This window comes from Gracilinanus agilis, chromosome 3 (genome assembly GCF_016433145.1).
Source record: "Gracilinanus agilis isolate LMUSP501 chromosome 3, AgileGrace, whole genome shotgun sequence".
Lineage (NCBI taxonomy): Eukaryota > Metazoa > Chordata > Mammalia > Didelphimorphia > Didelphidae > Gracilinanus > Gracilinanus agilis.
The window spans coordinates 243,550,685-243,574,362 of record NC_058132.1 but is presented as its reverse complement, the minus strand read 5'-3'; the positions used below and the strand labels follow the sequence as shown (position 1 = coordinate 243,574,362).

General features: G+C 34.7%; 1 protein-coding gene across 1 annotated transcript in view; it reads left to right on the top strand.

Annotated features, from left to right (window-relative positions):
* The window catches only part of AGPS (alkylglycerone phosphate synthase), a 166,510-nt gene that overhangs the window by 36,520 nt on the left and 106,312 nt on the right, over positions 1-23,678 (top strand). Inside the window, exons 4-7 of the mRNA XM_044669753.1 lie at positions 10,191-10,311; positions 10,414-10,488; positions 12,102-12,173; positions 16,421-16,500. Of these exons, the coding sequence (XP_044525688.1) occupies positions 10,191-10,311; positions 10,414-10,488; positions 12,102-12,173; positions 16,421-16,500 (348 nt within the window). The remainder of the gene's footprint in view (positions 1-10,190; positions 10,312-10,413; positions 10,489-12,101; positions 12,174-16,420; positions 16,501-23,678) is intronic.

Sequence of the window (23,678 nt, the reverse complement as noted above, 5' to 3'; positions counted from 1 at the left end):
GAAGAAGGGCCTTTGTAGAGGGGTTGGCTTAGTTAAGGACAAGGGCTACTTCATTAATGGTTGATCTAGGAGGAGATGTCAAGAGGTTGTGAGTTGAAGACAGATTTCCTGGTGAGTGGCTTCAATTTTCAATTTTCTCATTAAAATAAGACTAAGGGATGACTAGTGCAGAGGATGTGGATAGAGTTTAAGGAGAGAAATTCTGAAATAGTTGTTTTTTGTGAATGGGCTAGAGACTCAGGAAGGTGTGAAAACATTGCCTTCTTGCAGTGAGGACCCATTCGAGGTCAGATAATATACATTTGTAATAATCTTAGCTCAGTTGTTTTACTTCCTCCAGCTTTGGTCAATAAGTAGGAGTGGAGCAAGTGGATGGTGGCAGTAATCCAGGGCTGAAGTTTGGCATAGGATGAACAGCCAAGAGGACAATGTGGCCCAGGATTCTAGGGTGGAGGATGGGGTGGAATTGAACTGATTAATTGTAGGGGGTTAGGATTGGAAAGGAAGAAAAGTGGAGTCAATCTGACAATAAACATTTGTTAAATGCCTACTTTGGTGCCAGGCACTATACCAAGTGCTAGGTGTTATTTTTAAAAATGATAAAGGCTGATATTATGAGGAAAAGTAATATTTTAATTAAGGCCATTGTTGGATTAAAAAATATATATAAGACCACATACCTGATAAAAGCTATTTCAAACCGCCCGCCATTTTCTTCCCTCTACCTGGCTGCTTCGTAAGAAAGAGCGAGTCAAGCCTGATCTCCCCGTTTAAGTCACGCTCTACGTTGGTTCACGTTGGTTGACGTTGTCACGTCAGAAACTGGAAACCCATTGAATCATGGAAAATGTAGTTTCAAAGTGTCCACAGGAAGTTTGTCATTTAAAAGCTCAAATGAGCCCCAAAATACCTCTAAATGGAATCCCCAAAATTCCAAATAATACATTTCCCCCCTGAGATCCAGTGAAAAAACTTTTTTTTTTCAGTGGATCTTCTAAACATAGTCAACTTCTAAATTACAGGAAATTGGGGATAAAAGAAAAGAAGATAAAAACTAGCTGCATTGACAAAAAGTCTATTTGGGGCAGTCCTCTATTGGCATAAAATGTTTATTTAAAAACAAATGCATTCTCACCAAACAGGTCCCTTGTCTGGGTTTCGGGGAGATGGCAAATTTCTTATCCTGAAATTACTCTTAAAAGAATTTAAACTTTACATTATAGATTATAAAACATACATTTCCTTCTGAGAATTATACATTATCCCCCTGAAATTACTCCTAAAAGAGTTAAAAAAAATTTTTTTTACATTATAGATTTTAATATAGATATTATGATTATAAAAACTTAACACACACACCCCTGAGGAAAATTCCAAATAACACATTTCTCCCCTGAAGAGGGTACCTCAGGTCAGCTAAGGATGCATGGCTGAGTCACGGGGTTGTATGAAATCAATTGGCAAAAGAAATAATAATTTAAAAAAATGAATAAAATTCAAATAAAGAAGAAAAAATTAACTTGTGAATGAAATGTAAAATGTGCAGAATGTAAGGAAAAATAAACTTAAACTTATAACAGGTCTTTGCATCAAGGGTCAAGAAAAAGTGATTTAAGCAGTTTGCAATTACCCATTCAGGGCCAGGACTACAGAAAATTGCCATTCTCTATATAAGAGAAATAACAGGACTAAATATGTGAGCAAGGGAAATGTCTTTCCCTGGTCTGGCTTGTCTGCACCTCCTCAGGGAATGAGCCATAATGATAGCCAATCTTAGATGCTTTACTAGGAATTTAAGTTAAGGGGAAGTCTGGCCTCTAAAGTGTTAGAAAAGCTGCAACTCCAAAACTCAAACACTAGCTTTTAAAAAGCCCTTCAGCATTGGCATAGAGCTTCTTCATTTCATGGTCTGCATGGCCCTTTGCAGATTCTCAGTCAGTCTCCATGACCTTGTGGCTCTTTTTAGCACTTCTCCTGGAATCAGACAGAGAGACATTAAATCACAGTCCCATAATATTTACCAATAATTGGCAGGTTACCATAGTCCAAGACTTTTCAGGTATGCATTAATATTATAGCAAATATATATATTTGCATTAAGCTTATATCACTGTAAAATCGAAAAAGGATTAACACAAAATGAGAAAAAAGGGAAAAATCAATTGCTCTAATTAAAAAATTTAAAAGGAAAAAACAATAAGGAAATTAATATTGCATTGCACATGTAAGGAAGAAAAATAAAAGAGTGTTTTAAAAAATCAAAAAATAAATAGCTTAGAACTAGTGGAGGGTTTTTCACCCCAAAATGAGATTCATTTCCTGTTAAGCTTTTGCATGAACTGTGAGTGTAAATGGATTTTTCAAAATAGCAGATTCACAATGCACATTCAAATAAAGTACCATAATTTCTAATAACACATTTGAAGACAATAGTAAACAACCCATTATTATAATCAGTTGTTATGATGCTTAAAAAAATTGTATACTTGTCACAAATTCAACTCTCAACAAACTCTGTTACTGCCCCCATAGCAATCGTGGGGTAGAGTCTAAAAAAAAAAATCTGATTTAAAAAAAAAACAAAACCTTCTGGGTCTAAATTATCCTCAGGAATTCTAGATCCTTCTGATGGGGGAAAAAAAAACACCACATTAAGCATATAGGAGCTCTCCTGGCTTTCTGCTCAAAAAAAAAATATAAGTGTGTGTGTGTGTGTGTATATATATATATATATATAATATATATATATATATATATGACAATAATTCTTCACAATAAAATATATAAAACCATATCATTTATACAGAAGGGTACTAGGCACCTAAAGTAAAATTTAAAACCTCTTATAAAATTACAATTTAAATTCTCAAGGCATCAAAATCTCCAAGGTTGTACACAATTATCAAGATAGAATAAAAACTTACAACATGTGATCCTATAGTTGAGATGGCAAATCCAGTATACATAAGGCTATTTACAACTTTAAAATGTGTAAGATGTTCATAAATGGTACATATAACAGAATTTTGTATTGATGCAGTAAAAAAATAAAACTTTAAAGAAATTAGGAAATACAATATGAGTACCAGATAACAAGCTATACAGTCAAAAAAACCTTTTTACCAGTTCTAATAGATTTGTTCATCATTTGGGAGTACAATAAAATCATAAACAGAATTAATCTAGCAGCCAAAACTTAATTAACTTAAACTGATTCAGTGTAGCGAAAAAATCAACAAAAAAAATGACAAAATTAATTCACAAAACTAATTAGCAAAATACAGTAAGAAATAGTCTTTTAAAAACAGAAATAAAACTCATTCAGTTCTGAGGTTTTAAAATCCACCTCTGGTTCAATTCAAGGTCCTTATAACCAGGCTCTGCTCTGAGCTTAAGGGATATATAGTTCAGGGTTGAATTTTTTTCCCCTGAGTTTCAGTTTAATAATCGCAAGAAAGTTTGAAATAGGCCATGTGGCCCATTTGAAAAGTAAACGCTAGCTGAGCTAGGGAAAAGCTTAGGTCAGGAGATCCCACATGGAGAGATGGTGGGCAGGGGTGCCTAGATCAGGCTTTAGAAAGAACCTTGTGGAGGGCTTGTGGGGTAGCTAGAGGAGCTTTGTTCTGATTAAAAGTCGTTAATGTATGAGAAATTCCCAAATCTTAAGCAGCAGTCGGCAGTCTCTGGGATCGGAGTCAAAATGGCCGGGGACTCAGGAGTCGGCAGAAAAGCAGAAGCGGAGGCCGGGGTTCAGGAGTCGGGGAAAAGCAGTGGAGTTCTCAGGAGTTAAAAATAGTATTTGAGTAGTCAGTGTTTGATAGAAGCAATTAGAAAAAGTTAAGACCAGGCCCTGGGCACTGGGCAAAAGAACTAGCAGCCCAGGGAGGGTCTGGTGGAAGTGGCTCCAACTGGCTGAAGCAGCTTAACAAAAATGCTGCTAGCAAAAACACGGCATTTAAAGCCATTATCCCCTTTCCCTGAAAAGCAGCCTCGGGGCTGGGGAGAATAGGGAGAAGAGAAAGAGTGGAAAAGGAGCTGGTCTGAGGCTCTGGAAAGGATCATCCGGAGGTGTCTCAGAGTTGCATGGCTTGGTAGGCTATCTGAAAAATTGAGAGTCCAAATTCCAAGCTTCTGGTTTGCCAGACTGTTATTTTTAAAAATGATAAAGGCTATTATTATGAGGAAAAGTAATATTTTAATTAAGGCCATTGTTGGATTAAAAAAATATATAGTACCACGAGCCTGATAAAAGCTATTTCAAAATGCCCATCATTTTTCTTCCCTCCACCTGGCTGCTTCCTAAGAAAGAGCGAGTCAAGCCTGATCTCCCCATTTAAGTCGCGCTCTACGTTGGTTCACATTGGTTGACATCATCACGTCAGAAACCGGAAACCCATTGAATCATGGAAAATGTAGTTTCAAAGTGTCCACAGGAAGTTTGTCATTTAAAAGCTCAAATGAGCCCCAAAATACCTCTAAATGGAACCCCCAAAATTCCAAATAACACATAGTGATATAGAAAAAGACAAAAGATAGCCCCCCTCCTCTCAAGGAGCTCACAATCTAAAGTGTAGACAACATGAAAACTATGTATAAGCAAACTATTTATAAGAAAATTATAGATAATCAATTTAGGGAGGAGAAGTAAGGAGTAATGGGAAACATTTTCCAAGGAGCTTGAAGGAAGCCAGAGAAACCAGGAGCTAAACATGAAGAGATAGAGGTTTCTAAGCATGGGAGAAAGACAGTAAAAATTGCCAGAACTAAAAGATAGTGTCTTGTGTGAGAAACAACAGGGAGACCAGTGTCACCAGTTTGAAGAGGACGTGGTGGGGTATAAGGGATAGGAAAACTAAAAAATAAAAATATTAAGATAAATTGTATTGATTCATTTTTATACCACCGGCATTTCCTAGTTTTTTCTTTCTCTTAACTCCATGAGATTGGTCCCTTATGAAGAATAAAAAGAAACAATAAATCTAACCAACTCTTTGAAAAAGTGTGACATTATATATAGGATTGACCATCCATAGTCATCTACTATTGTATCTTATTTTTCATGCTTTATTCATTTTTAGATCATATTTTGTCCCCGAACATATTACTCTCCCCACAACCCCTCATAACAAAGATTAAAAGGCCAGTGATGGGGGAGCAGTTGATGAAAATTAATCAGCATATCAACTATGTCTGATAGTACCATAACATTCCATTATCCATACCTTTGCAGTAAGGGGACAGTATTTCAGATCTTCACAGGGCCAAACTTAGTTATTACACGGAGTTCTGGTTCATGTTTTTGTTTTAGTTTTAGTTTGTTTTTAAATCCACTTACTTTGTTATAATATTGTATATTGTTTTCTTGGTTTTAGTTTATAGAAGTCTTGTTTTTAGTGACAGAGTAATACGATATCATTTAAATGCAAAAATTTGTTTAGTCATTTCCAAGACAGTGAGAACCTACTTTATTTTTATTTTTTTCCTTACCACAAAGAGTGCTGTACAGCTGTAAATAGTTTGATTTATATATTGACTTCCTTGGGGTATCTGCTTAGCAGTGGATATCTCTGAGTCAAAGGGTATGGATATTTTAGTTACTTTTAGTGTCATTCAGAATTGTTTTCCAGAATATTTGAACCATTTCAGCACTTCAGTAAAAGTGTATTTGTGTGCCTGTTTTTCTATAGCTTAGCTCCACTAACAATGACTGGCTCATCTTTTGTCATCTTTACCAATTTGCTCTGTATAAGGTGGCCAATAGTAAGTGCTTAACAAATGCTTGTTGATTTATATTTTTCTGATCACAAGTAATTTGAATCAATCTTATATGGTTGTTAATATTTTGTTGAACATGTTTGTAAATAGTTTGTAATTCCTTTTTAAAGTATTATTTGTTTATAGCTTTTTTACTCCTTATTCATTAAGGAGTTGCTCTTGGTCTTACATATTTGTGTATTTTCCCTATACTTTTTTTCAAACCCATACCTTCTGTCTTAGAATCAATACTATGTATTGGTTCTAAGGTAGAAGAGTGGTAAGGGCTAGGCAATGGGGGTTAAGTGACTTGCCCAAGGTCACACAGCTAAGTATCTGAGGCCAGATTTGAACCGATGACCTCCCATTTCTAGGCCTGGCTCTCAATTTACAGAGCCACTTAGATGCCCCTTATTCCCTATACTTGGATTTTCACATCCTTGTTAGAGGCATTGACTACAGAGTCTTTTCACTCACTCTCTTTTTCTCCCTTCCTCAGGCAATGGTTTCTCTTCTTATCCTAGTTGCCTTGATTTTTGTGTGTGAAAAAGCTTTTTGGATATCAAGTAACTGAACTTGCCCATTTCTTTTTTCTGTGATCTCTTTTATCTCTTGTTTGGTTAGGATTCTTCTCCTAACCATGCTATGAGAGAGGTACCTGATTATATACTTTGTTAATTTCTTTTTTTGTGATATTCTTTTAATTACTTGGGCAGTACATTAATTTTGATCATATTGCCATAGATGGGGTAAATATTTATCAATATTTTGTTTTGAAAAATTTGTCATTTGATAGAAAACAAATCATAATCATAATTAGAATTATAAAAGCATCAAGGGATCTTGATAACTATTTAGCCCTTGTTCCCTCTGCTTTAATTTTTTGTTTGATATTCCTTAGACAGGTAGAAAAAACTATTCAGCATCTTTCTCGTGAAAAACTCTTCATATAACATAGGCCCTCATCATCTCATGCCTGAATTACTGCTTCCCCATTTTCAGTCTTTTCTCCATCCCATCCTGCATACTATTTACAGACTATGGCTTTCTTTATAGCATAAAAAAAGTCCAGTTTCTTGCCATCAAATCAAAAATTTTCCACTTAATTTTCAAGGCCTCTCATAATCTGGTATTTTTCTGCTTATCCAATTTTTATTTACTATCATGTCAACATTTTTTTGTTCTATTCAGGATGATCTCTTTAAAAATCATGTCTTTTGTTTTTACATATTTTTTTTCCAAATGAATACTTCTCCCCAAAAGCCATCCACACCAACACAATTAAAAATGGAGAAAAAAATGCTCAAAAAAAAGTAGGAACCACATTATATACATAGTGCAAAGAACACATAATATATGTTCTGTACCACATCTCTCCCTCCCATCTCTGCAGACAAGGGAGAAACTTGCATTTTCTCATAGGAGAGTCTTTTTACAACCACATGAATATACTATGTTCATTCCTATATGAATACTTCTACTTGTATCCTCTTCTCTCTGGTATGACCATAGTCCAGCTTCTTTGTTCTCTGGTTATTCTAGCCTTTATTGATCTCCTATTAACAGCCCCTCCCCCATTTACTATATATGTTATATATCATGTTTATAATTTCATGTTCATGTATTTTGACTCACCCACTATAGTCCACTGTACTTAAGGAAATTATGCTACTTTTGTATTTTCCTCTGTGCAAGTAGCATAGATTAGTTGTGCAGAAAGTACTTAACTATATAGAATAGTACACTAATAAGGCTGTGTCTAAATGTAGAATGTCAAGAGGGATTTTTTTCATTCTTTGCGTTTGAATGCCCAGAACCCATCAAGGTGTCTGGCAGATAGTAGGTACTTAATAGATGCTTATTGATTGATTGAAAATTTATATTTAATGCCCATTGTTGAGATCACATTAGTGTTTTCTCTATTGCTGAAGTATATGTAAAACGCCCATAATTTCTGGCAAACTAATTAATTAATTAGGAATATTTTACCATGGTTACAAGATTCATGTTCTTTTCTTCCTCTCTCCCCACTCCTCTCCCGTAGCTGACGTGCAATTCTACTGGTTGTTCATAATTTTTGAACAATAAATAGCCCATTATTTTGGGGGGTAATTTTGAAATGTGTTTCATCATATAGGATTAAAGAAAAGCACTTTTGCATATACTTCCATGACCAGTTTAGAAAACACACACTGTTATTTTGATTATGAACTCTTAGCAAGGTAATACTGCTTAAAAATATAAAATGATTCAGTAATAGGAGGTATTCAGAACATTATGGTGTCTAAGAAGCTGGAAGTAATCTTTTTCATGCTTTGTATTTAGTCAGGTTCTTTTCCTATCTTTTTTTTTTTCTTAAGATATAAAGAAAAAATTAAAGCATCTGATTTGATATCCTCTTTTCTAGAGGATATCTCCTTGAAATTCTCTTTTCTGTTGGTTTTCATGACATGATAGGTTCTTCTCTTACCTATCTGATTGCTTCTTTCAGTCTTTGTTGGATCTTCATCCAGTCATGCTTACTAATTTGAGTCTATGCTGATTATAATTTCTATGCTGATACTTTTCATATTTACTTGTCAGGCTCTATCTAACCTGTCTCTCAGCCTCCAGTCTCACATTTCCAAATGCCTATTAGATATCTTGAACTGGATGTCCTGTAGATATCTTTACTCAGAATGTCCAAAATGGAATTCCTTATCTTTTCTTTAAAGTCTCCCCCCTTTTTTAACTTCCCTGTTACTATTAAAGGCCTGATCATACTTGTGGTTCCTAAAGTTAACAGTCTAGGTGAGATCTTTGACTTCTTGCTATGCTTCTCCCTGCCTTTCCCCCTTTCCCCAATCCCCCTATAACCCTGGTATAGGCTCTTATCATCTAATACCTGAATTATCATAGTACCTTAGTGGTGGTTCTCCCTGCCTCAGATCTCTCCCCACTATAGCCCATTTCCTTAGTTGTTAAATTAGTCTTCCAGTAGAACAGATCTGACCATATCATCCCCTCCATTTAATTGCATTTAGGGCCAAATATAAAATTTCCTCTTTGGCTTTTAAAATTCTTTACTTAGGACTCCACACACACACACAAACACACACACTCACTCTGCCAGTCAGTGGCACTGGCTTCCTTGTTCTTCACACATGACATTTCATTTCCACACTCTGGGCATTTTCACTGCCTCTCCCTTTTTCCTGGAATGCTCTTTTTCCTTATCCTTCTAGATTCCTTGGCTTCTTTAATATCTCATCTACAGTCCCACTAACTATAAGAAGTCTTTCCTAGTCCTACTTAATTTACTTGTTTGCATGTTGTCTTCCCCATAGATTGTGAGCTTCTTGAAGTCTTTTTGTCTTTTTTTTTGTCCCTTAGTGCTTAGAATAGTGCCTAGAACGTAGTGGGTGCTTAATCAGTGCTAGTTGACTTGATTTAATAGCTTAGATGAAAATGCAGAATCTCCAGGATTCCTTTTTACCCCTCACCAGATGTCACTTAATTTTCTTTTCTTTTTAAAAAAGATATTATCTTGTGTCTTAGAACTGATATTAAGTATTAATCCAAGTCAGAAAAGCAGAAAGGGTTAGGCATTTGAAGTTAAATGGCTTGCCCATAATCACACAGCTAGTCACTTGATTTTCTAATATGGAACTAACTGAATAGAAGTGATATTAACCTACTTTCCCTGATAAGAAAGGTGAAATAGGGTGACAATGTGAGGAGGTGATTTAAATATATTGACTGTAGTCTATTAATAAATAATTGGGGGCTATAAAGCAATTGGTTTTTTGTGTACATATCTGAGATTTTTTTTATGTTAGAATTTTCTGGACTTTGTAAGATGAAAACAGCTAGGTGGCACAGTTTAGAGAACACTGGACATGGAGTCAAGAAAACCTGTGTTCAAATTCTGCCATCAAAAACACTAGCTCTATGAACCTGGGCAAGTCACTTTACCTCCATCAACTTCAATTTCATCCATTGGGAATAATACTAGCACCTACCTTCCATGATTATTGTGGGGATAAAATTAGGAATTTGTAAAGTGCTTTGGAAATCTTAAAGCACTATTTGTTGTTTAGTCATTTCACTTGTGTCTGACTTTTAGTGACACTTCCCCCTCCCCCCCTCTCAGTTTGGAGTTTTCTTGGCAAAGATAGTGGAGTGGTTTGCTATTTCCTTAGCAAGTTCATTTTGTAGATGAGAAAACTGAGGCAAACGGGATTAAGTGACTTAACCCAGGGTCAGTCAGCTTGGAAGTATCTGAGACTGGATTTGAACTCAGATCTTTTTGACTCCTGGACTGGCACTCTTATCTTCTTGCTACCTACCTACCCCAAAACACTGTATAAAAGCTAGCTACTGTTATTAAAGTATCATATTTCACCTTGTTAAAAAAAAGAATACTATAAGTAGAAGTAATTTATTTTGTTTTCTAGGCATCTTTAAATGCTAGTGATGTACCTCCTTCTGTTGTAAACGAAGATTTTCTTGATGACCTTAAAGAAACTAGCATTTCATATTCACAAGAAGCAGATGATAGGGTATTCAGAGCTCATGGTAAGATCCCTGAGCATGAAATCTTATTTTCAAATTCCTGCTTAAAAGTTCTTTTAACTTAAGGATTTTTTATTTTTTATTTTATTTTTTATTTTAAACCAGGTCATTGTCTACATGAGATATTTTTGCTCAGGGAAGGAATATTTCAACGAATTCCTGATATAGTATTATGGCCAAGTAAGTTTTTTTTTGGTGTGTGTATGTGTGTATATATATGTATGTGTGTGTGTACATGCATGTGTGCCTGCCTGTGCACAAAGTGATAATTATAATTTGGGATTTTGGTTTGATTCTGTTAGAACTTAAGTAAATTTGGAATTGGGACACATGCCATTCTTTCATACAATAGATCATATAAAATTAGGAAAATACAGTTTATGTCCTGGAAAATCTTTAGTGATGTGAAGTGAGCAGAATCAGGAGAATGCTATACACAGTAAGAGAAATATTTTACAGTGATCAACTGAGACTCTCTACTGATATAATCATATAAATATGGTTAACATAGTGCAGTGAAAGAGTACTGGACTTGGAGGCAAAGGACCTGGGTTTCAGTTCCCAGCTGTCAACCTTCTTGACTATATTGTTTTCTCATAAAGTGGAGTTGGTGATGATAGCACCCCTATTACTTATTTTGTGGGATGATTTTGAGAACAGCACTTTGGTAAATCATTGAATGTTATATAAATTTTTTTCCTTATGAAATTACTATTATTTTTGTAAAGGAGTGGTAGTTTGTTCATGATTAGAAAGCTCCCTGTTATGTCAAGTGGAACAGAAAATTTAAAGAGTTTTTTAGTTATTTTACAATATTATTTCATATAGCATATAGTAAATTACATATGTTAGACTTTTTCAAACAATATTACTAAAGTCTTAAGATAGTTTTAAGATGGGAAGATTTAAGATGGGATAATTTTAAGATAATCTTAAGATGGGAAGATATCACCCAAATTATGAAAAATGCTGAAATACTAATGGACTGTTTTACACAAACTCTAAATATAATATTAATCAACAAGTATTTATTGAGTGTTTACTAAATGTTCAACAATATTCTGAGTCTTTTGGGAGATGAAAAAATGAGTCACTAAATGTAGAAACTTTTATTTTTTGCATCCAACTTTTTTTTTCCATTATCATTTCCATAGTCCTAAGTCAAGACCTAATCACCTGGATAATAGCAGCCTCCTAACTTTTCTCCTTTTCTCTAATGTTTTGTTTGTTAATATATCCTGCATACATAATATTGCTAAGTTACCACTTTCATTAAGAATTTATATTAATGGGGACGTATGGATAGCTCAGTGGATTGAGAGCCAGGCCTAGAGATGAGAGGTCCTAGGTTCAAATCTGGCCTCAGACACTTCCTGGCCGTGTGACCCTGGACAAGTCACTTAAATCCCCATTGCATAGCTTTTGCCACTCTTCTGTTTTAGAACCAATATTGGCTCTAAGGCAGAAGGTAAGGGTTTTAAAAAAACCAAACCTATAATGATTTGTTGTTGACTGTGAAACTAAATTCTTTTGCCTATAATTAAATACTGAGAATTTTCTGTTTTTAATCTGCTTTTACCATTATGTTAACTATTTAACATAAATTAGAGTTTTTTAAAAAGATTTCCAAAATTTTTTAATGTTTTATAATTTTAGTGAAGCATTGCATATACCATAGTACCTTTTGTATAGTAGGTTTGAGATAAATTTTTGTTGGGAATAAATAATTTCTGGACAACTCAGGGGTTATTGAAATTTGGTGACTAATTAGTTTTCTCTTTATTCTTCAATAGAGTGTCATGATGATGTAGTTAAGATTGTGAATTTGGCCTGCAAATATAATCTTTGTATCATCCCAATCGGTGGTAGGTATTATTTTTTTTACCTTTAACATAAAATTGATTTTTTCTTTTCTTTTTTTATTTATAATGTTAATCTCAAACATTTTGCCCTTCAGTACTAAAAATTCATATGGTTGCTCTGTCACTGTAATAATTTATGAAAATTGTTCAATAAGTTTAGAAGGTTAACTAATAAATTACTTTTTTTGCTGATATTAGGTACATTTGACATTAAATTTTTTTTAATACTTTAATGGTGACTTTATATACCTTTAATTAAAAATAAACACAATAATAGTTGTTCACAATACCTAAATAAAGTTGTGATCCAGTTGTCAGAAATGTTTCTGCTTCGGAAAGTTGTCATTAACTTGTTGGCTTTCATGGAAAGAATATTTTCAGGTGATAGTATGCACAAGTGGAAAAGGCAGTTACCATCGTAGACTGGAAGACTTATAGGTACACCAACTGATGTGGTGAAGGAATACATAAATACTATTCTTCAAGGCAGAAGAATGAATTTTCTTTTAACATTTGAGAAACATTCACTGTTAATTGAAACCATGTATGTCATTCTTCATTGCGAACCCTAAATATTCTTGTATAAGCATAGACTTTACTTTCTTTGGTGGCATTTGGCCAAGTATTTGCTTTTAATGAGTGCTGATAACATTATGGTTATTCCATGAGCCAAAAAATGGTTAAGTGGACATCTTGCTCTCTTATAGTGATGATTGTGTTCTACTAGGCTTCAGCCTTGGGCTACTCCTACCATCCTTGTAGGAACCTTTGCTTCTACAACATATATTGCTGAACTAAGGTGGAGACAATGATTCAACTGTCCTGACTGGGTCTGCTGTAACTTTATGTTATATAACCCCAGTTGGGTCCTCAGTGCTGCAAGCCACTACTCCACTCATCACAGTAACAACCTTTTTATTTTTCTTCAAACTTCCAGTGATTTTCCCTCCCCCTTCCCTTGGAGCTGAGAACTTTGAGTCATATTTTACTGGAAAAATTTGAGGTTATTCATGAAGAACTCACTCTTTCTCCCTTCTTTCTTATCTCATCAGATAATTTCTGTACCTGCTGCCTTTTTCACCCAACTGCCATGATGAGGTGGTATTTCTCTTTGCTAAAACCAGCTGTTCTACACACACAAAGGATCCCATTCCATCTCATCTCCTTTAGCAGATTGCCCCTCTCTCTAATCTGCACTCACATTTAGCTTTAATTTCTTCCTGTCTGCTGGCTGCTTCCCAACTGCCATCAAACATGCCCCTGTCTCCCCTTATTTTCAAAAGCCTTTACTTGATCCTTCCATTTCTACTAGCTATCATCTCATATCTTTCCTGCCTTTTGTGGTTAACCTGCTTGGGAAGACTGTCTACAATCTAAAATAGATTGCTCCAAGTTCTTTTCTTTCTTCTTGATTTCCTAATTTAACATCCAAAGGAAACTGCTGTCTCCAGAGTTATCAGTGACCTTATAATCTCCAAATATAATTTCCCCCCTCGATCCTCATTCTTCCTGACCTTGACATTGTTCATCATCCTCTTCTTGATACCCTCCATACCCTCTTCTTTCTAGGTTTTTTGGACTCTTCATTCTCTTTCTGCCTCTCTGTTCTCAGTTTACTTTGCAGAGTCTTTGTTTAAAGTCATATCTAAGAATCTGAATGCCCCTAGATCCTATTCTGGACCCTCTTCTCCCTCCTTATCTTTTTGCTTTGTGATCTCATTTGTTAGCTCCCATAGATTCAGTTATCTTATTTATGCTGATAATTCTCAGATATACTTGTCTAGCCATAATCTCTCTTTTGCCTTCTAGTCTCCTATCATCAACAGCCTATTAGACATCTTGAACTAGATTTCTGTAGACATCCTAAACTCAAACATGTCTAAAACTGAACACTTTTATCTTTTTCTCTAAGCCCTCTCCCTTCATCATTTCCCCTATTCTTCTTTTTTTTTTTTTTTAAAGGCAAATAGGATTAAGTGGCTTGCTGAGAGTCTCACAAGTAGTGAGGCTAGATTTGAACTCAGGAAGATGGGTCTTCCTGATTTCCGACTCCATGCTCTACCACGGTACCACCCATTCCCCTATTACTCTTGAGGGCTCCACCATCTTCCTAGTCCCATAAATAAGTTCATAATCTGTATCATCCTCCCTATCTTTCACCCTCCCATATCTATACCAAGGCCTATAGATCTCACTTTCTTTTTAAAAATTTTTTTTAAAATTTAGAATATTTTTTTTTATGGTTACATGATTAATGATTCTTCTGCCCCTCCCCCCTGCTCTTTCCTCCCCACTTCCAGAGCTGACAAGCAATTCCACTGGGTTATACATGTATCATTGTTCAAAACCTATTTCCATATTATTCATATTTGCAGTAGAGTGTAGAACTCACTTTCAAAACATCTCTTCCTTTGCTTCTTTGATATTATCACCACTCAGGTTCAGTTTGTCATCTCCTCACATGTATACTATTGCAATAGTCTTTTGGTTAATCTGGCTGCCACAAGTTATCTTCCACTCCAGTCTATCCTTTACTCAGCTGCTGTAGTGATTTCCCTGAAGCACAGATCTGACCATGTTACCATCCTACTCTGTAAACTCTACTGGTTCCTTATCTCCCAGATCAAATTAAAAATTCTCATTTAAAGCCCTTCATTATTTCTCTCCCTACCTTTCCTGTTTTCTTGTACCTTATAATTCTCCACCACCATCCCTCCCCTCTCCCACCCCCTACTCCCCTAATATTTCTTTGTTCATCTGACACTGACCTCCTTGCTGTTCTTCTTTGAACAGGATACTCCTGACTGGGCATTTTTTACCAGCTCTCTTCCATGCATAGACTGCTCTCCCTTCTCATTTTCTAGTTTCCTTCAAGTCCTAATTAAAGTATATCTCTACAGGAAACCTTTCTCAAGTCCTCTGAATTCTAGCACCTTCTTTTTGTTCATTATTTCCTATTTAAGCGTTAAATAACTTATTTGTATATAATTGTTTGCTTGTCTCCCCAATGAGATTGTGAACTCCTTAAGGACAGGGAATGTCTCTTTTTTGTATCTTAGCACACTGTCTGGCCCAGAGCAGGACACTTAATAGATGTTTATGGACTTATTTTCACTGATAGGTGACTATAGTAATTTTTTGTAAAGTATTTTGCATGTTTAATTCAAAAAGGAACAAAATTTGCTGCTTCTTTTTTACTGTTAAACTTTTTAGTGACTTTAAATGGATATGAGTAAAAGAAAGCCTAAGTTAGTCATAGAAAGCATGGTTTCCGTGCATTTGTGTTACATATTAAATTGGTCATGTTTTTGAAATACTTTTCCCTGGGCAGTGGGTCATTTTTCCATCTAGTTTTGAATCTCAGTGACTTTCATTTGGTTCTAGCCTTAAAGAGGTAGCCTGGAAGTTAGCCTAATTCTAACCTAGGAGCTGATGTTTTGTTTTATTAATATTGAAAAGTTTTTTTTACACTGTGACAAATACTTGTTCTTTTAGACCATTTTTTAAGTCCTCATGAGAATTTTTTATCAAGGCCTTTTGTTAGGAATGTAAAAACAATTTTTGCCTTTATTTTCCTTTAAAAAAAATTACCCTTTCTTTCTGTCTTAGTAACATTTCTAAGACAGAAGGGCAAAGACTAGGCAAGTGGAGTTGTAACTTGCCCAGGTTTACACAGCTAGTAATTGTCCGAGGCCAGATTTGAACCCATGTCCTACTGACTCCAGACATGTTGCTCTATCCACTGCGCCTCCTCTCTGCCCCTTCCTGCCTTTATTTAGAAGAAACAAATCTCATGGAATAGGCTAGAGAAGACAAAAGAAAACATGGTATACAATTCTAAATACTTTCTTTGTTAGGTTACAAATCTTTTAAACATATTAAGTATTTCTTAAAACACTAGAGATTCCAGTTGGATGTGTGCTATTACCTATGGATAGGAGGCTGATGAAGGCATATTCCCTTTTTATTCAGATTCTTAGTGTCCTCTTAAATATTTCATATTTATATTAATCTTTTAAATATTTAAATTTGCTTATATCTAATACAATAATCTTTATAACTATATGTGTCTATCCATATCTATACTATATATAAAATATATAAAAAACTAGTTTACCAAGTATTACAAACAGTAGCTTATTTCCTAACAGGTATGTCTGTGTATTATTTCTCAAGGATTGCTTTTTTATATACATAGATAACAGTTAAAGTAAAATAAATATTTTAATTTATATTTCCTATTTTGACAGGAGGGACAAGTGTTTCATCTGGACTGGCATGTCCTGTAGATGAGAAAAGAACAATTGTTTCATTGGACACTTCACAAATGGTATGAGAGTTTCAGAAAAACATTACAGAAAAAAAGTTATAGGCAATCTATAGTTGTTTAAATGCCCTTATCACCTCTTTATTTCTTATTTTTTCAAAACAGAATAATAAAAAATATATGTATTTTATTCATTGTGTTTATAATTTGTTTTTTCTATAAGAAATGCTTGCTTACTTGAATTCTCCTTTCCCTTCCCATTTTTTCTGTCTTCTATTCTCTCCTCTTATTTTCCCATACTGTTTTTTGTCTTTTTGTCTCTTATCTTAGACAAGTGTGTGTGTATGTATAATTAAAGTAAATATATTTTAAAAAGCCCTATCTATTTTTAATAGCATTTTGACACAAATATGTTATAGGCTTAAAGAGATTAGGAAATAGGAGGGTGTATAAGTAGAGGTTTATATTTATATATTTATAAAGTGTGGTATTTGTAGTGCTTTGTTTATAATCACAAATTTATATAGAATACTTGAATATTATAAAATAATATCTGAGTATTCAGATTTCCTAGATGGAATCACCTTAATCAGATCTTCTTGTTAAACACTTCATCGTCTGTGTGTGTGTGCACGTGAAAATACTTAAAGTAATAAAGCATATTTAAAAAAAAGCTCTTATTCTGTATATATAATTTTTTTATTCTGTATATTCTGTATATATAATTTTATATATATATATGTATATATATATATATATATATATAATGCTTTTAAGCTGATAGAGGTGCGCAAAAATAAAATTAAATAAAATAAATTTTTTTAAGCTGATGGGGTGAGCAAAAATCAAATTAAAATTCACCCTCAATATGTCCAGAAAGGAGCTCATTATCTTTCTTCTGAAACTCCCTTTCTCTTCAGAATTGTTTGCTTTCTATAGAGGGCACCATTACCCTTCTGGCGTCCTGGGTCTGCATTTTTATAGTGCTCCTTGACTCCCCACACTCTCACACCGCCATATATAGTTAACTGCCAAATATTTATTGATTCTGTCGCCATAACATCTCTCATTTCTATTCCTTGAGAGGCATCCTGGTATAGTAGAGGATATTTGATGTGGAATCACAAAGTCCTTAGTTCAAATCCCATGTCATATGATAGCTTTATACACTGGGACAAGTCACTTAACCTTGCCATGGCTTACTTTCCTCTTCTTTTTAAAATAGGATATTTGGACTTGATGGCCTGTGAGATCCCTTCCAGCTATAAAATCTATGATCCCTTCTCCATCCACACAACCACTAACTAGTCAGACCCTCTTCCCCTGTGGCTGGCACTTTTTTTTTTTTTAAACCCATACCTTCCGTCTTGAAGTCAATACAGTGTATTGGTTCCAAGGCAGAAGAGTGGTAAGGGTAGGCAATGGGGGTCAAGTGACTTGCCCAGGGTCACACAGCTGGGAAGTGTCTGAGGCCAGATTTGAACCTAGGACCTCCCGTCTCTAGGCCTGACTCTCAATCCACTGAGCTACCCAGCTGCCCCCTGGCTGGCACTTTTGAAAAGCTTCTTAATTTGGTTCGTGGCTCCCAGTCTATTTTTCATACTCAAAACTCTGCCCCCCACTTCCATGCTTTTTGTACATGTTGTTGCCTGTTCTTGGAATGAACTAAGTACTTGGTTTCCTTCAGAACTCATCTTAAGCTCCCATTTTTTCAATGAAACCTTTATTGATTCCTATCCTTGTTAGTACTCTATTTCCCTTGTTATCTTATGTTTTTTATACACACGTGCATTGTTTTTCTTGTTCTCCCTTTTTCCATCCCTCTTCCTCTCTCCTTCTCACTCCCCACCCCATTCTTTCTCTCTTATTGCCTCTCACTTTTTCTGACTCTGCCTATCTCACTCTCACTCTCTGTCTTTCACTCACCTTTTCACCCGTTTTCTCCTTCCCCTATATCTTTCCCTCATCTTTGTATGTATGTACATTTTTGTATAAGAATTTCTATAGGATGAACTGTTTCTCTAGTTTCTACATATTCAGTGCCTGTAAATGATGTAAATTAAAACTTAGGAAACTAAATAAATTTTTTTGCAAATATTTCATTTTCAGCTTTCAGTCTTTTTGCAACCAAGGGTCCACTCTTGCTTCAATTGAAACCAGTAATTTTTATGTCTGCAACTGATTTTTTTGCATATAATCTACCCATATAGGTATTATCCAAAAATAAAATAGAATTTGAAATGTTATAGGAATTAAATTTTTTTTTGTGTTAGATTACATTATATTTCCAGGAATTAATAGTTTTTCCTGTGTGTTCAGATACTGCCTTATTTATTGAATAGCTTTGTGACCTTAGGCATGTTATTTAACTTTTTTCAGTATCAGTTTCCTTATTTGTAAAATGGGAATAATAATAGTACTTGTTGTGAGGATCCAGTGAGATATAAATGATAAAGGCCACAAATACTAGTTTATTATTATTATTATTAAATACAAATACTAGATGCTATGAGATAGTATGATATTTGAATAACTATAATCTTTTACTGAATTCTGATGCTGCCTCCTAGTATCTAAGTTCTAGTATTTTGATGCTCCCAGCCCCTTTAAAGTCCTCCAAAAAAGGCTGCTTATCTTGGCACACTTTAACATGGATTGTGAGACCAAATGTAAAAGTTGGAGTTTGGAGAAGACTCCTTTTGAATTATCTTGACTTCTTGACCTGAGGCTATTTTTCTAGTCTCCCTTGTATCTGCCTTGGCCAGCCCAAGTTTGCACTGTTTCCAGAGTTCCTTGCTCTGAGCTCTGTCTTTGGTGTTCCCCAGCATCAGGTCCCCAGTCTAGCTGCCAAGGCCCTGTGCTGCCCCCAGGGGTAAGACTGTGATGCCCTCAGCCAGCCCCTGAGAATTTAGAGATTGCCAGGCTCTCCCTCTGATTCTGGCGTGGTAGGTGTTGTGGGGGAGGGGTGATCAGTTTGTACTTTGGAAGGTGTAATTTTGCCCCCTTATAGCATGGAAATGTCCAAACTCTGCCTACCTTCAAGGCTGCAACCCTTAGCAGATTCCCTTCCCTCATCTGATTTTGATTTTTTTGTACTTTTGAGATGCTTTGTTATGATTGGTAGTAGGAAGAGGCATGAAGTTCCTTCTACTCTACGACCATCTTAGCCCTGAAATCCCTGAAGTCTGGTTTTGGGTGCATTCTCTGACACTGGCCAGTAGCCATGAACAATTCATTTAACCCAATCCTGGTTTCTTCATCTGTAAAATGAGGAAAATGCTTTTGGTACCAGGGCAGTTGTTAGGATTAAATGTTTATAAGTTGCTTTGCAAATTTTAATGGTTTGTAAAATGCTAGCTATTATTCATTTATTTTCTGTTGAGATAGATTTGGTGTACTTGCAAAACTCATTTTCAGTCTTAGAATTCTCTCTAAAACAGTGTTCATCAAATTGATTCTTTCCTTAAAAAAAAAAAATCAAAGATAGATTCATGTTTCATTGGTTTAGAACTTGAGAGGATTATCAGAGGTCATCTAGGTAAATAAATGACTTGCCTAAGACCATAAAAGTAGTAAGTCGAATAAATGGGCCTAGAGCTCAGGTTCTTTCATTTGAAACTCCCAAGTTCTTTTCCACTGTACTTAAAATGGATTAGGCCCTTTTTGTTGATGAAGACATTGGTTAAAGCCTATGGGATGCTGCTAGGCCTCATAATCTTTATAGCTTAAGTTCTGAAACTTGTGTCTTTCCACAGATTGGAGTTTATAATGCTTTCCTCTTACCTTCTACTTCTTGTTAGCAATTAGAATAACTAGTATAAACTTTTTGTGTGTGTGATCAGAAGACTCTAAATGTTACTTAACAAGTACCACTTAAACAGAATGAAAGACGTGTCTTATTTATTACTAAGGAGTAAATTTTGAGTTTAGTCTATAGGTAAAGATTGGTCCAATTTGAGTGTTTTTATATTTAACTTTTTTTTTATAGAAGTCATAACTTTGGTAAGTACTGCCAGATGGTATTAAATTCTTTATTTATGAACATAAGGGAATGTGTTACCTTCCTTTTAATCTGACCTACATTCTCCTTGTAAGTGGAAAATAAAGCATAGCTTCCGTAACCTATATTCAAATCTCTTTCCAGGCATTTTCTCATATCATAGTTATCTGTTGATGTCTTGCTTAACCACATTTGATTGCTTACTTTGGATTGGTATCAATATATAAAAATTTCAGCCTAACCTCTGTTATGACCATTATTATGGGGATAAGTATAGGGAATGCCATCTAATTCAGAATCCCTTCTTTTATTTCTATTAAAATTGTTCATTATTTAGAGAATGGTTAGCAAATTGGCCTATTCACTGCCTGCTTTTGTATGGCTAAATGGTTTCTCTATTTTTAAATACAATAAAGCTTTATTTGAAAATACTAAAACTACTACAGGAAGCGGGGACAGATTTGGCCCCTTTTTTTTGATTTAGACTCACATTACCTTGACAGTCCTATTGTCATAGCATTTGATTTTAACTAGAAATTCTTACCATTGTATTTTATTTTATTATTTAAAAAAACCCCTTACTTTCTGTCTTAGGATTGATACCAAACATTGATTCCAAGGCAGAAGAATGCTTAAGGGCTAGGCATTTGGGGTTAAGTGACTTGCCTAGGGTCACACAGCTAGGTAGTGTCTGAGACCAGATTTGAATCTAGATTTGAACCCAGGACCTCTACTTATTGACCTGTCTCTATCCATTGAGTCACCTTGCTGCCCTACTCTTTTCATTTTGGGCTCAATTCTTGAGTAGAATCTTGCTACTAGAACAATACTTAATTGACTTACGATTTCTCCCAAACTCCAAATTGTAGTTATTGCATATTAAGGAAATGAAATTTAAAGATTTAACTGAAATATCCTTTGACTCTTGCTTTTGTAGGGCAATATATGTGACTATAATTATATGCTACAAAAATTATATTTAAGCTGAGCATAGTCTAAAAGAATTTCCAAGACAGTTTTCTAGTCTTTGACTGGTTTAAAAGAATACCCACTGTTCACAAATCTAGAGCTGGAAGGGACTTTAAAAAGTCATGATATTAATTTCATTTTGCAAATGCAAAACCTGAAGATCAAAGAGTTTAAGCAATTTTGCCAGGGTTACCTTTGTGAATTTGTGAGTTTTTTGGAGTAGTATATTTTTTGTCCTTTTGGAGAGTAAGAAAAATCTTTGAAATGAACAAAATTTCACAGGGAAGTTTTTTTCAGAGAATCTCTTGCCAAGCTTTCTTTAAATTGGTTTTGTCCTCTGTTGCTTCTCTTTGCTTTCTTTGAGGATACTGCTCATAACTCTATCATCCTTTATAAGATTTTACCAATAGGTTTATTTTCTTGCCTTTGGCCACTATCTCTCTCCACTTTGCAAATAAGTCAGATGTTTATTGAGGAAGGTGCTTTCTGGGCTTGTTTGGTTCTCTTGTGGCAATGGATTTGCTGTTCTTGTCTACTTTGCTACAGAATTAATCATTTATGGGACTTGTGAGCAGGAAATAAGAAAAAACTTCTTAGTTTTTCACTATAATGTAATATGAGAAAGGAAAGGATTTTCATATAGGGATTCAAATGAAGGAATTTTGAGAATTGATATCATAAAACTACTAGAAGGATTTTCCCCATTTTGAAAGACTGATAAGAACCATAACAAGATGCTGAGTTTTTCACTTTTAAAACTTAGAAATAAAGGTACATTGGAATATTTCAGATTGTAGAAAAAGCATAATTGAAAAATAATTTTGGAAAAGTCAGTAACATTGAAATCAGATGAATTAAAAGTTTAAAGAAAAGCAAGTAAGGCTAGACATGCAAAAGTTAACGTACAAAGTACCCCTTTGTGTTTTTAAATGTTGAAATTTGTATTTAACTTTTTAAATAAAAATCTTATTCAAAGATGCAGGATCAAGTTTTGTACCAGTAATTGAATTATAGTCAAAGTTTTAATTCTAGAACTTCAAAAACTTTATCTTGGTCTTTTAAAAATATGTAAACACATTAAATTGGCTTATTTTCAGTCTTTGAAACATTCTAGTATTACTTGCAAGTATGTCTGCTTAATTTAAATTTATAGTAATTATGTATCAAACACCTGTAATTTTGCCTTTAATCCAAATTGAACATTTTCAATCCAACAGGTGCAATTGTAGGCTGCTCCTATAATAAATTATAAGTCAAGATTAGTTTGGGGGGTTAATTTTTTTTTTTTGCATGACTGACAAGCCAGATTTTAGATTTGAAAGAGACTCTAGAAATCAGTTTAATTCTCACTTTTTACAGATGAAGCAACTGTAGCCCAGTTAAATCAAATTATAGAAGCTTTAATATTCAGTTCTACAAGCCTTAAAGGTATCTACTATGTGGAAGTATTATGGGAAATTACAACCAAGTTTGTAGCAGGGTTTCACTCCAAGAGTGGTAGGCTTAAAACTCCATTCAATCTAGGAATATGAAAGAATGTTACTTGAAGCAAAGGTTTTTAAGATAGTATAATAGCCTAGGCTGGTTAAATGGCTAACAGAATAGCCTTGGAGCTGGTGGAGTAGCCAGAGCCCTTAATGCTCAAGGTCCACATTTCCTGCATCATAGGAGAGGTTTCATTACCCTTTTGGAATTCTCTCATCAAAAAGGGGAACATAGGGATGGATAGTACAGTAGACAACCACTATAGGTAATTAATAACATCTGACAGTTCAGAACTAAGGTAAATGCAGAACAATATAAGTGATTAATAATTCAGAACAGCACAAAGCTGGTGTACAGAACAGAACAATACAGAATTAGAATTAGCTGATTAACACTCTAGAGTGGCTAACTGAATAATAATATAGTTTTCAAGTTATACTTAACTATTGCTGGAAACTAGTGAGAAATACAAGATTTTAGAACATGAAGGTTCTACTTCTATAACTGTCCATTGCCCATCTCCATCAGAAGGATTAAAAATACAAAGACAAAACTATATAGTTATAGTTGTCTGACAGCTTACTTACTGTTTAGAAGGGGAGTGAGAGGGATAAAAATATGTTGAATTAAATCTTGGATATGTTAACTTATAGAGGATGGTGAGACATCCAAGTAAAAATGACTAGAAAAAGTTAGAAATGGTGAGCTAGATAGAGTTCACAGGAGAGATTACAACTGGAGATAAATTTGGGAGCCATTCATTAAGAGGTGATAATTGAAACTGCAG